Here is a 14,538-nt window from a genome sequence, read left to right as displayed (position 1 = left end):
TTATTCTCTAGCTTTTCTTATTTAACTCTGAAGGCCCACAATTGGCCGTTTGATTAGATTTTATTTTAGGAATTTTTTTTCCTTCTTTACCTCATTAGAAAATAAAAAGAAAAATCTCTGCTGGAATCAAAATCTGTCCTTTTTTTCTCTGCTTCTAACGATTCGCTTTCCGGAAATTCAAAGCCCTATACTATTTGCCTGGTAAGATTTCAGAGCAGCGTGTTTTCTGAGTGGATTTTTTTTATTTTATTTTTTTCAATATCTGTTTGTTTGCTGAGAAAAGAATAAGGTGAGTGTCGAATTTCGAAAACTTCTGTTTCTGGTTAAACCGTTGATTTTAATAGATAATGCTTCTGCTATTTCTAGAGTGTAATTGAATGTGAGTTTTTTTTTTTCTTTTGATTTACTGACAAAAGTCAAACTTTGATGTATATTAACTTTTATTTTTTGGAACGGGACAAGCTAAGAAATTTCTTTGCATTTATAATTGGTGAAAATTTGCATGATTAGAGCTAAGATTGAACCGATTTGAATTAATTTTTGTATGTTTTACTTTTGTAACTGTTTATCCAATATGTGAGTGGTCTGCCCTTATTCTGTTTGAACTTTTTAAAAATCTTTAGTTGGAACCTGATTTTTTTTCTGGGTGCATTTTTATGTGTTTTGTGAATAGATGGAGTCGCCATTATCTAAAATGTTGAAAGGTTATCAGTCCCTGGACAATGTTTGGTAATCTATGTATGAGTATTGAGAAGAAATACAGTAATGACATGCTTTGCCTCTTTTGGGTATCGAAGAAGACATTTAGAATGAAAGAATCATGAGCTATTTGGGATTAAAATGGATCATGTTTAATAGATTTGTGAAAATGGTGGAAGGGAAGAAAAGATTTTACTGTGATGGTGTTTTACTCTACAGTGTTGTTACTTTCTTTTCTGTCCCTGGATAATGTGAGGCGAGAGAAGAAGCAGAGAAACTTCAAATTTCTCTAATTAAATTTCTTCTAAGTGCTACATAAGAGAAAAGAAGGGAGAACTCTCTCCTGAACGGTGATATTTTCTTCACCCTGTTCTGATGTATGACTTGATATATTTATATTGCTTTCGGTATTGGCAATTAGGAACTGTCATTATATGGTTTTTACTTGTGTTTGGTAAAAATGTATGACTAAGAAGAAGTTATAGCAGTCAATCGATATTGATTTTGTTCAATGTGGAGTCTACTGGTAAGCCTGTGACTCTACTGTGGGTGTTTGGGGACCTACTAAGTTTTTGTGTCTACTTTGGAGCCAATATTGTAAATCAAGTCATCTGATAAGAAAGACAGCCAAGTTTCTTGTTCAACTTATTCTAGTTTCTGTATATTGACCTCAATATTGATTTTAAAACACTATATTTTACCTCTTTGATTAAATCCTCTTACGGTACTTTAAAAAATTAGTATTGGTTTAGTCCATGTGCTGTTTCTTTCCTGGAAGTATAGTCGATGTGCTTGACTGGCTTTAAAGGTTCCCAAGCTGCTGCTTTGAGTTCTCTCTCTCTCTCTCTCTCTCTCTCTCTCCTGTCCTGATTTGGAAACTTAATCGCTTGCCTGCTAATTTGATCAGGACCACAATTGGCTTTGAACACTCTGTCATTCAGTAGACTATGGAACAAGAAAATAACAAAAATGAAGCTGATGACAATACTGCAGAAGACTTGACAAAATCACAGTCATCTGAAGAGAAAGGTCCAAATCTACTGAGGGCCAAATCGGAAATTGCAAAGTCAATGGCCAAGAATTTCTTGAAGACAAGAAAGGCCACTGGTACTTCTGAGGTTCAGAGGAGAAAGAAAAAGAAGAAAAACAAGAGTGTTTCAGAGGGAAGTAAAGAAACTGGAGGGAATGCTCAGAAGCTAAATTTAAGGGAAGAAAACCAACAGAATGCTAGCACCAGTACAGAGCATGTAGAGAAGGGTCAGCGGATCCCAGAGAACCAAGATAATACATGTGCATCAGATAGCCAGGAAAAGAGAGGTAAGCCAAATGACAATACTAAGAAACGAAGAAGGGAAGAGAAGCCTGGTGTTTCAAATAAAAAACGGAAGAATGAAGAAAGGCAGAAAGGTAAGGAAAAGATAAAACAAAATGAGCAGAAGGAAAAGCACAATAATTCAGAGAAGAATAAGAATAAAGAAATGCGCCATGGTAAGGAAAAGAAACAGGAAAATAAGAAGAAAGAAAAGATTGATGGTGTAATATTTATGTGCAATGCAAAGACCAAGCCAGATTGTTTCCGATACCGTGTAATGGGTGTATCAACGAGTAAAAAGGATCTTGTGTTAGGTATCAGACCAGGGCTTAAGCTTTTTCTCTATGATTATGATCTCAAGCTTATGTATGGGATTTATAAGGCATCTTCTTCTGGTGGCATGAAACTTGAGCCTAAGGCTTTTGGTGGGGCTTTTCCTGCTCAGGTACCATTCTGTTATAGCCATCTTCCTCCAATTATAACTCCTCTTTCTCCTTACTTTAAGAGATTTGTGTACTGATGACTTCAATTTCAGGTGCGGTTCAGTGTCCAAGCTGATTGTTTTCCTCTGGCAGAGAGCATTTTCAAGAAGGCAATCAAGGAAAATTATAATGAACAGCACAAATTCAAAACTGAACTTACTGCTAGACAAGTGAGGAATCGTTTTCATATCTGGCAGTTTGGTGTTCATTGTTTCCTCTCATATTTTAGCATTGATGAAATTTGAAATTTCCCTTTCAGGTTCGGAAGCTCACAGAACTTTTCCGACCAGTTGCAGTTCATTCAACTGCACTGCCTGCCATCTCCCCATCAAGGGCAGGGGGTCGAATCCCTGTACACCATGAAAATAGGGAGGCTTACGATAGAGCAAGGGAAGCAAGGCCTCCTTCAGATAGAGAAGCATCTGCTAGAGACCCTTATGCCAATGCCAATGCTAGAAGATATGCTGCTTTATCTCATGAGAGGAATCAGCAATTTGGATATGGAGAGTTGGTATTTTCTCAGAGAGAGGACATTCGTCATGATTTATACCTGAGTGAGAAGGAATACAGGGCTTATGGTCTTCAGGGAGAGAGAAGAAACTTGACTCTTCAGCATCATGTCGCTCCTACATCAGTGTCTTACCGGAGAGATTATGGGGAGCAGCTTCTAAGACAATCAGACACTGTATATGGAGAATCTGTGCCTATGCAGAGAGATATAATTCGCTCTGATCCTCCTTATTTGACTGAGAGAGAGTATCGGACTTATGATTTGGGTGCTACACAAGATATGCAATCAACAGTTTCTGCAGCAACAACTACAAATACATCACTAGCTGCTGCTTCTATTTTGGACTCCTATGCTATGGATTCATATTATAGTCGTTATTATGGTGTTCCATTGGTGGACTCTTACCTGCCACGTCCAAGAGGAGAGGCAAACCTGATTGGGACTGACCATTTGAGGCGGAGAGAAAGCAAGCAAGTGGATGAATTGTATCCCACATATGCTTCTAATGCTTTAGCGGATTATAACCAGAAGCATCGTCATCATCAAGTTGTTCAGCCTGAAGCTGTTTCTACGTCAGTTTCATCCCGGTACTCTTTTCCTGGTGCCACTTTGTCTTATCGCTGAGAGTCTGATTTTGATTCTGTCCCTTCACACCTCTAACTTGACACTCGTCAAAATCTGTCTCAATTAATTACTGTCTGTTCCTGTTATTTTTGTTGAACTTTAATAGATATCTGTATCACAATCGGATCGTAAATAGTTGATCACTGAGTAAGTAAACATTAGGCTATTTTGTAAATCAATTGTTTTCGAGGCAAGCTGGATATAACTTGTGGGGAGCATCTGGTTGATAGTGGTCGAGCGCCGTGCCAACCTCTATTCTGTTGCTAATACATTCTTTTAGCCGCGATATGTTTAAGGGTAAAATACACTTACTCTTTTGAGTTTAGTTATAATTTTTTGTAGATTTATTAGTTTCAAAATGAACAGTTCATCTCAAATATATAAATGATATTAAGGGATAAATATGAAATGTTTAAAATATTTTTCACTCTTTTTTCAAAAAAAAAATCTCTACCTCACTTTTTATTAGTCGATTATCACGCGATTGGTTACCTCGTAGTTGGCTTTGATTAGAGAGTGCCAGATCCGACCGTATCACGCTCCGTAGTGCTCCTTTCCAGGTGATCCCTTGATTGGGAAGCATCATATCACCGTTGGTCGTAAGGTGATCGAGTTGAGGTTAGAGTTTTTTAATTTTTTGAAAGAGAAAAAAATGTAAAAATGAAAAATATAATTTATATAATAATAATTTTTAAAATTAAAAAAAAAATAAAATTATTTTTAAAAAATTATCATGTCATTGTGTTAATAAAAAAAGTTGATTAATGAGAAAATTAATATATTTTTTAAAATAAATTATTTATTTTAAAAATTAATAAACTCATGTATAATTATAATAAAAAATTAAAAATCTCAATGTATTTTACCTTTGAAATTAAGATCTATTACAACTTTCAATATGTGTTTGTTGGTCTTGGGTTCGAGTTCATAAGCTGAATGAAGAGGGATGATTCTTCCATGCAAAAATTAGTGACTTACATGCCTTATAATCAAACAAAAAAAACTCCTTTTTCTTAATCCTTGTATACGATCTCGTTGACATAGACAGCATTAGTCATTTTATATTAGTCGCACCCCAAACCTCCAACCATGGAAATTAAGTGAACAAGCTAGGCTAAGTCAAGTCATTGTCGTGGACTCGTTCTCAGGCAAAGCAAACCTTTTTGGTCAAGTCAACAAGTAGATTGCCAAGCAAGGGACTGGAGTAAAAGCACTGCACGCCAATGTGTATGGAGTAAAATCGTCTATATGTATGGAGTGTGAATAGTTCAGATTGAACAACAACGACATTTAGCAAGCAGTTTCTAGTAAGCACTGCACGCCAATTGTCAAGTAAGTTGTTTCCCCAAGGTGTTTGTTCTTTGCATAATTTATGTCAAGCCATAAAGTGAACGTGTTTGTCAAGAGTTTCTTCTGGCTTTGATTGGTTTCAACTGATAATCTTACTGAAGCTCTCAATTTGTCTGGAAAACCAACTGCAAAATTGCTTCTTAATATTTATGTTACTGAGTTCAACATGCTTGAGATATTGTTTGATCACCAAATGCCAGTGTTTCACAGAGGAACTTGTGATTCTGATTTGGGCTTTTTAGTCTTAAAATCCTTGGTTTTGTTGTTTGAACTTGACTCAAAATCTATTTATGATTGTTCCAACATATGTTTTGATGGTTTCTCATGCGGAAAAGAGTTGAGAACCGGCAATTCTACACCATATTTTCGTCCCCTTTACTTCAAGCTTTGCAGTTTTCTTCACCCTGAGTTTCCTACAAAACTACAACTTTTGTCTAAATTTGCAGAGGAGTTTAACAAACACAGCCTCAATTAGTAGTATTTACTCCATAGCACTGTTTTCGCACAGTGGCACGTAGCCTAACGTAAGACAACAGAGTTTTATCTTGAGCTTCGAGAAATTAGTTGAAAATGGCGTTTTTTTTTTTGGTAACAAACTTCTTTTCTATGTACCCGTTATTGTAAAGGTAGACAGACAGATATGGGACAGTGCTTGTCGGGTGATGTGAGTGGAGGCCAGCAGGCCTCAGGTCACATGTCAATGCTTGAGGGAAATGTAGGACGAAACGACACAGTTGATTTCTTCTTCAGATCTGGAGGTCAACATTGTCCTTTCACAGGAATTGAGGTGCATATTTTATAATTTTATCTATATCTTCGTTCTTATTTATATTTTTCCATATGTTATAAACATGTTTATCTACATCTAAATTTGGGTTCATGAATATTACAAGCCTAGGAATAGTAATGTTAGATGCATAAATTAATTGGTATTGACTTCTGAATAATATTAACAGAGTCAAAACCAGTTCTCCTTGTCCATTACTGATGTGCATGGTGCCTTCGCTCGTCATATTTGACATGATTGTGTCTGAAATTTGATTTCGAATTCTAGTACTGTTTATTGAGTGGGTGGTTGGGGCAGGCTTTATTCATTAATTTCGCAGATCTCATTTTCTTAGTTGAAGTTGCCTTTCTATTTTATGATGTGTTAATGTTGGTCAAATGAGCACTGCAGTTATCTTTATATCTCGACATCACATCAAAGGTATAATTCTCTCTTATTTCTTTTTCTGCACTTTGTGTGTATATGAACAGCTAGCTAGTATCGATCTGCCTTTTCTCGTTGCTGTGATTAAGTGGTCCAACGTGTCCTGGACAGTGTGCTTAGCTGATTATACATTCCTATGACCAATATACATCGGCTCTAAATTTTGGAATACTAATTGTACTGAAACCATTCTTGTTATTGCATGTAAAGATATTGCCCCACACTGTAAAATTGACTTTTTAATTGCAAGTGCCAAGTACGGTTTCAGCTGAACTGTTTACTGTTTTCTTATAGGGCGACCCCATAGCAGTTCTGTATGCAAAGCGAAAAGATGGGACACACTCAAGGAACTTGGTCGCACAGAAGCTATACTGAACAATTTGAATCCTGCTTGGGTTGAGAAGATTCATCTTACTTATCAGTTTGAGAGAGTCCAATCTTTAGTGTGAGCTTCTCATCTTTACCACGTTAGTCCTTGTACTTTTCAGTAGCCTTTTTCGGTCTGGATTATTGGACTAATTACTCCCTCTTCTTCTACCCCTGCTCCAGTTTTCATGTATATGACGTGGATACCGCATATCATAATGTACCGGTGAAGGTATACATATCACAATTCATTTTGTAAAGGTTTTGGAGTTTTGGTCCCAAGATTGATGAAAAACTTACTTGAAGTGATGAACTATATTATTCATTTCTTTTACCATGTTATCTTACAGATGCTAAAGTTGAATGATCTAAGAATTTTTGGGAGAAGCAAGTTGTGTTCTATCTGAGGTGACTTGCACCTTGCGGCCATTATATTGCTCCTTGAAATATACCGGACATATTTCTTTTCGGAGTTTTTTTTTTGTTAATGAACTCCATGTATAAGGTATTTTTTATAATAGATTTTTTTATAATTTTAATTATTTTTAGTCAGAAGAATTAAAATTTAGATAAAATTATCTTAAATGAAATTGACTCAGTTGTTTGTTTAGGTCTCAACCCTAAGCCTGTTAGCGGATCTAAGTATGTTTAGGTCTGCACCTCAAACCAACTCATATTTTTTGAGCTTTCGTGACCAGACCATTCATCTCCTAAGTATTCTTACCAGAAATAAAAACGTTTAAGCATTTTAAATATTTTAGGGTATTTTTTGATACACAAAGAAAACGTTTAAGTATTTTGAGCATTTTAAACATTTTAGAATGATTTTTTATATATGAAAAAAAAACTTTTAAACATTTTGAGCATTTTTTGTTAAATAGGCATATTCGTTAACTATGTTGTTAAATGAATTATGATATATCGTTTAAAATTGTTGATCTTATTAAATAAAATTTAGTAGTTTTGATGATTTTTAGGCATTGCGTGATTAATATTTAAGTATTGTGTAACTGGTTAATATGGTATTGCATGACTAGTTAATAAGCATTGCGTAACTAATTAATAAAGTATTACATGACTAGTTAGTAAGGCATTGTATAACTTAGGTATTGATTAAAAAATTAACCACGCAATGTTTAAAAACCAGTCACGTGTACCTAAAAACCAATCTCATAATATTTAAAAACCAGTTTAATTAATTTCAACTCCTCAACTTTGGGATTCTATGAATAAACCAATCAACTCAAGAACTTAAAATATTTTTTTTTTTACTAAGCTATGAAATTATGTATTTTATAAAAAATAATTTACAAAACTCCATAACTCTCCAAACTAAGACAAAATATATTTCTATCAAAGGGGCCTTACTTACTCCCCTTATGCAAAAACAAAATATACGTTCTTTACAAAATATTTCCCAAACAATTTCAACTCAAAATCTCATTAAAAGAATCAAAATCTTCAACAAATATGCTTAACAATCATCTCAATTTCAAACACAACAAAACCATGAACAACCATAAAACCCATCAAACATGCTTTAGCAGTTCCTTCTCCCTGAGCCCATTATCTTAACCAATCTGATCCAACTCATCAATTCAAGCATCTCCATCGCAGTACACGTTTTGAAACAAGTCATCACTAGAAAATATCCGGTTATTATATTCATTATGCTGCCTACAATTATAGCAAAATCGTTGTTCGTTACCTTGAGAACCCAAGATCGACCCTCAAAAAAAATAAAACAAAATAAGAAAGAGCTTAATATCATCTCTACTATTTGGATGATGAGATAGACAATATTTAATCAGAGAGAGCAATCGAGATTTAATTTTAAAATTTTTATCTGAATGGCGAGATAGAGAAAATTAAAATCATTTTAATTTATTTAAAATTATTTAAAAAGTCAAAAATTAACTAAAAATAATTAAAATTATAAAAAATGATATCTTTAAATTGAACTTATGAAGAATTATTTCTCACAATTTCTTTTTTCTTTTCAGTTTCCTTAGGTAGTCGAAAACTTACTTAATGTCTAGATATAGCGACTTATCGATTTAGAATTGTCAGTAACGCCGTATTTATTGCTGGTATATGTGTTCTTCCTTTTTTTCTCCCTTTGACAGAAACTGACCTAACGAAATCAGACATTAACTCTAAATCTCCAAAGCAAACATAGGCATGGAGGTTCGAGAAACTTTGGGATGCTCACTGTCCATGCTGAAGAAACAGTTGCTTCTAGAACTATAGTTGAGATGGTATTACGTTGTTCGCATTTGGACAACAAGGACCTGTTTTCTAAGAGTGAATGTACCTATCAATCTGCTGTTTTTGTCTGTGTGTGCCTGCTTAATTATGTGTTTCCGACTCCCTTTGATTTTTTTGTCTTACAGGATCCTTTCTTGAGAATATCAAAAATAGTTGAAAGTGTAGGTTGTGTTCCCATATACAAGACAGAGGTGGTAAACAACGATCTAAATCCAGTTTGGAAGCCCTTATGTCTTGCCATGCAGCATTATGGAAGCAAGGCAAGCTTGGCATGATCGCTTTGTGATTATTCAAGTATTTTCCAAAAAGAGCTTACGAATTTATGAGACAATTGGCATCAAATTATGTTCCTCATCTTCTCTGATCATCACAGGATAACCCGTTAATTCTCGAGTGTTTTGATTTTAACAGCAGCGGCAACCATGTACTTATTGGGTAAATTTTGGCACACTCCAATGCCTGCAGCGCTGTTGATTCTGTTCATTTTTACCCTGTATACTAGTTGATTTAACTTGGGTTTCATGAGTTTTTTTTTATTTCATCAGAAAAATTCAGAAACCAGTTTCAGAGTTGGAAAAACTTCACAAAGAAATAAGCAGTGCAAATTTGGTTCTGTCATCCCGTCAAGGTCATGATAAGGTGATTATCTGTGCTTAGCACAGGGTTTTTACTATGTTAATTCGGTATACTAAAATGTCAGTGTGCCCTTTAACTTACTATTGGCATTCAGGTTCTAAAGGGTCAGCTCTTTGTAGATCAACTTATTAAGAAGCCACGATCCAGTTTTCTGGATTATATATCCAGTGGATTCCAGCTAAATTTCATGGTTGCAGTTGACTTTACATGTAAATGACAGTCGACCACCCTCCATTTTCCTTTTCTTTCTTCTCTTTTTTCATGTTTATGGCTGGTCTGGTTCATGCTTGCTGATTGGATATTAAAATTTTCCAGCATCAAATGGACTTCCTCGAAATCCAACTTCTTTGCACTATATTGATCCGTCAGGCAGATTAAATTCTTACCAGCAGGTAAGATTGGGCCGGCTTTTGTTCACTTGGGAAGTGTAACATGTCGTGACATATATGACATGAAATATAATTGTCATTTATGAAGTTCTATTGAAACTAAAGCTACCCTTATTACTTTGAAAAAGACTCTATCTCTCATGAAATAGTAACTAATATTGTTAGGATTCCATTAATCAAACTGATATTTGTTCAAAATTTGTTTTAAATATTAAAATTACAATCATTTTGTTTATTTCTTCCCTTTCCCCTCTTTTTTTTTGGAGAAAAAAAAATTGCTGTCTAAATTATTGACTACTTGATCGTTTACAGGCTGTAATGGAGGTTGGGGAGGTTATACAATTTTATGATTCTGACAAGCGCTTTCCTGCTTGGGGTTTTGGAGCGAAGACATTTTTTAACACTAGTTCATCACATTGTTTTAACTTGGACATAACCAATGGCTATCACGAGGTGAGAATTGCAGAGTCCTTAAGCTTGTGCCACGCTTCTTCATCTCTCTGAACCTGCTTATTCAATATCATAGAAGGAAACTGCTAAATAATGAAAATTGTGTTTGACGGGTTGTAAGGAGTTGAAGGCATCATGGCTGCTTATGCTAGTGCTATTCACAATGTTACTCTGTCAGGACCTACCGTATTTGGCCAAGTGATCAACAGGGCTGCGCAACTTGCTAGGTTCTTATATGACAGCACAAAATATTTTGTCCTGCTCATTTTAACTGTAAGAATTAAGGAACTATTGCTTCCTTTTGCAGTAAGGACTGCTGTTGTCTGCCTAACTGACAAAGAACTGTCACCTTATATAGGATGGAGTCCTAACTGATATTCAAGAAACAAATGATGCCGTGGTAAAGGCAACAGATCTTCCTTTGTCTATCCTCATAGTAGGAGTGGGAGATGCAGATTTTAAACAAATGGAGGTATGCCCTGTGTTATCCAATATTATTTACATTACTAAAGATCAAAGTGGAGCTGCACCGGATATTAACCTATGCATTGAAAAAACAAAAACCAATTTTGTTTGCAGATCCTGGATGCCGAAGATGGATGCCCGTGGGTGAGTTCTAAAGGTCGAGTAGCAACTCGAGACATTGCTCGATTTGTTCCAATGCGAGAAGTACATGGTGAGTGTATATATCTTTCCTGCTCTGATTGAATCTTCATATTTATCTTCTGCTTGAGGGATTCATCATGTAGGTGATAGCAGCAAAACAATTAGATGTTGGGAATTGGGTTTACTTCAGTTCTCTAACTAATCCGTTCTATTTGGGACAGGAGGGCAGATTTCTCTTGTTGAAGCTCTTCTGCCAGAGCTGCCTGAACAGTTTTTGACTTGCATGCAATCCAGAAATATTAAACCACATGGTTTCATTGCTTGAAAGGCATTCTGTCACCCCAAACCTTCACAAAAAACATTGTTAATATCATTATTAAGACTGATTATAGTTTTTCCTTTTTACTTTTTCAAGTACAGATGGTAGAACTATATATCAATCAGCTGAATTTAGGTTGCAATTCTCTCTCAACTGTAAATCTTGGCCTGAGCTAAAAGGGGTAGAAGGCTGTGGCCAAGCCATAGGAGACTTCGAATAATCGTATTATAATAATGGATGTTTGGAGTCTACCATTGCTCATTGCTATCCTTGAGAAGAATGTTAATCCAGATTGGACAATAATTTCTCTGATGATTGTACATTTTTATAATACATTTTATTCTATATTATACGTTACGGATAAATTATAAATACGGTAATTAATGATTAATGAAAGGGTTCTTTTCAAAAATACCTCTCGTAAATAAGGTGTTTTTAGAAATAACTCTTTTTATAATTTTAACTATTTTTAATCAAAGAGAAATTAATTTTAGACAACATTACCCTTAATGAAACCAACTCATATGTTTAAGTTCACGTTTCAAACTGACCGACTCATATCCTTTAAACTTTACTTATCAGACAATTCATCTCTAGAGTATTTTTTACTAGAAAGAAAAATTTTTAAGTATTTTGAGTATTTTGGAGTAATTTATGACACACGAGGAAAAATCTTTAAGCGTTTTGAGCATTTTAAGTATTTTGGAATGGTTTTTGATATATGAAAAAAAACCTTTGAAAATTTTAAGCATTCTTCTCCAAATAGGTATATTTGTTGATTATATTGTTAAATGGAATATAATGTGCTATTTGAAGTTGTTGATTTTGTTAAATAGAATTCAGTAATTTTTGTGATTTTTAAGTATTACGTAACAGGTTTTTGGGTGTGATTAATTTTTAAGCATTACGTAATTGATTGTTAAGTGTTACATAACCAGTTGATATGACATTACATGACTGGTTGATAGGTATACGTGACTAGTTACTAAAGCATTGCATGGTTAGTGTTTAGGTATTGTGTGACTTAGGCATTACTTAAAAATCAGTTATGCAATGCTTACAATCTAATCACGTAATACTTAAAAACCAGTCACTTAATACATAAAAATCAAAAACATAACTATTAAGTCATGCAATGTTTAAAAACTAATCTCACAATACTTAAAAACCAAAGACATAATTATTAAGTCATGCAATGTTAATTAAAAACCAATCTCACAATACCTTAAAACTAATAACACAATGTCTAAAAACTAATAATGTAATATCTAATAACTAATTGATTTGCTTACTCATAATTAGGTTTAAGTTACCAAAGTCATGCAGTGTTTTAATTTATCTATATGTTTAATCAATTTCAACCTCTTAAACTTTAAAGTTTTAAGAATACAAACTGATAAACTCAAAAATTTAAAATATATACCTTAATATCATTTCTGCTCTTTGGGATAGTGAAAAAGAGTTGCATGGCAAAATAGACCGTATTTGACAAGAGAGAGAAATCAAGATTTAATTTTAAAATTTTTATGTAAATTAGAAGATAGAGAAAATTGATACTATTTTAATTTATCTGAAATTATTTAAAAAGTATTGTTATCAAGTTATGTCAAAAGTATAATAAATAATATTTTTAAATTAAACTTACTAAAGAAGTTATCTCTCACAATTTTCTTTTAATAAAAATATTAGTTACAAGATATTATGGAGTGTGTACTTTAACAAATAGACTTTTAGTCTCTAGTCAACTAGTGAAATGCCAAGAAAGAGTCAGACTTCACTTCTTAATCAATGCATATTTGAAGTTAATATATAATTATCTAATTTCAAGTGTGAAAAATGACCAAATTGGATTGATTGCACGCAACCCATTATTCCTAGAAGTGGGTTGTTTCTTGGTTAATTTACAATTGTTAGAATATGACAAAAGTGGAATAGGTCAAAACTTAATGTCAAAATCTCATTATTATTATTGTATAATAGTCAAAATATTTTATGTTGGTTAACACCTTCACTAATCAAAAGCTTTTCTTAAGCGACTGCAAATTATTTGTTCCGATTCAATATCTCTTCTTTTATTATTTTTATAATATTATGTCACATGTCTAATAAATAAAAATTTATTCACAACAATATTAATTGGTAAAACATCACCGTTTGATACGTAAATTGCCACTTGGTAAACAAAAGTTTATTAGTGAGTTTCGATTTCTTAACTTTTTTCTTTTTATTAGTTTTGATAGTATAAAAGGCAATTGCACAATTGTCATGTACGCAGAAGAGAATTCAATTGCAAATGGTCCAACTCTTCCAAACCCTGAAATTTCATTGAAATAACGAAACAACCCACCCAAAGGTTGAATTTCCATGGATTGGAATATTCCACATAGCCGTTGTAATTGGAAAATCCTTTTCTTTCCCTTGGGAATGGATAAGATTAGTATTGACTTGTAGACTTTGAGAAAGTTTTAATGTACGCATGCATGCATGCATGCATGTCTGTTTGTATGTAAATTGCGAGGCAAATGATAAAATTAAAAGGCTTGTCTGAGTTTCCCAACTGAGCTCTCATTCAAGAAACAAACAGTGGTTTCTGCTTTGATTCCGAGCATGAACTTCTTCATTTAAGTAGGATTCTGTTTCTATTATACGCACGAAATCAAAGGAAGAATATTAAAAGCAAGACCAATGTCAGACTGGCTGACATCTTATCCATGACGTGAAACCGAGTAATTTGGTTGTCAGGTTATCCATCCTCTCCTATAAATACATGCAAGAGGATGAAGAAATGAAAGAAAAGAAGTAGAGACGAAGGCCAAAGAGAATCTAAATCCTACTCAGTAACCAAGTTCTGAGTTTTTGCTCCGCCATAATCACGTAAGTCTTTATAAATTCTTTTCTTTCTTTCTTGTTTTTTGCTATATTTTTTGTAATAATTTGTTGATCGTTTCAAGGGAACTTGACAATAGTGTATATGACTTTGTGTCTATATATATAAATGAGGTGAGGTTAGTTGATTAATTAATATCATGTCAATTTGGCGACTGTTATATTTTTATTTATTTATTTTTTTTACATTTTTCTTTGTCTTTTCCTATAATGGCATAATATTTTAAAATTTTAAATAAATTTTTATTTTTTATTACATTCAATTAAGTCTATAATTTTTATTTTGGATTAAATAGACTCTTATGATTAACAGTTGGTTATTTACTATTAGTTAAAATAACAATTATTTTTTTATACTCACTTAATACTGACATTTATGGTGAAAAAGATCATTTTACCATATCATCATACTAATAACAAGTAACATTTT

General features: G+C 33.5%; 1 protein-coding gene and 1 pseudogene across 2 annotated transcripts; both read left to right on the top strand.

The window, feature by feature from the left end:
- The first annotated feature begins 43 nt into the window (after positions 1 to 43).
- On the top strand, positions 44 to 3,855 carry LOC149527278 (uncharacterized). 2 transcript variants are annotated; one of them, XM_089783414.1, is made up of 5 exons: positions 46 to 201; positions 674 to 1,049; positions 1,607 to 2,456; positions 2,547 to 2,663; positions 2,753 to 3,855. In XM_089783414.1, exons 3-5 carry the CDS (start codon positions 1,647 to 1,649, stop codon positions 3,626 to 3,628), a joined length of 1,803 nt encoding a protein of 600 aa, XP_089639540.1. In that variant the 5' UTR covers positions 46 to 201; positions 674 to 1,049; positions 1,607 to 1,646; the 3' UTR covers positions 3,629 to 3,855. The 2 variants fall into 2 exon arrangements, with proteins under 2 accessions (XP_089639539.1, XP_089639540.1); XM_089783413.1 differs by lacking the exon at positions 674 to 1,049 and having other exon boundaries at positions 44 to 201.
- A 1,763-nt stretch (positions 3,856 to 5,618) lies between these two features.
- On the top strand, positions 5,619 to 11,395 carry LOC110414899 (protein BONZAI 3-like; annotated as a pseudogene).
- Positions 11,396 to 14,538: the final 3,143 nt, after the last annotated feature.

The sequence above is a fragment of the Theobroma umbraticum genome, unplaced genomic scaffold (assembly GCF_002168275.2).
Source record: "Theobroma umbraticum cultivar Fairchild unplaced genomic scaffold, ASM216827v3 scaffold_147.0, whole genome shotgun sequence".
Classification (NCBI taxonomy): Eukaryota; Viridiplantae; Streptophyta; class Magnoliopsida; order Malvales; family Malvaceae; genus Theobroma; species Theobroma umbraticum.
Note: the sequence above shows the minus strand (reverse complement) of the source record. Positions and strands in the feature narration are given on the sequence as shown.

Excerpts from the sequence above, each read along its gene's own strand:
- LOC149527278 (XM_089783413.1), top strand. The coding sequence starts at position 1,647 with ATGGAACAAGAAAATAACAAAAATGAAGCTGATGACAATACTGCAGAA. Across the intron at positions 2,457-2,546 it reads GTGGGGCTTTTCCTGCTCAG|GTGCGGTTCAGTGTCCAAGC; the intron begins GTACCATTCTGT and ends CTTCAATTTCAG. Across the intron at positions 2,664-2,752 it reads CTGAACTTACTGCTAGACAA|GTTCGGAAGCTCACAGAACT; the intron begins GTGAGGAATCGT and ends TTTCCCTTTCAG.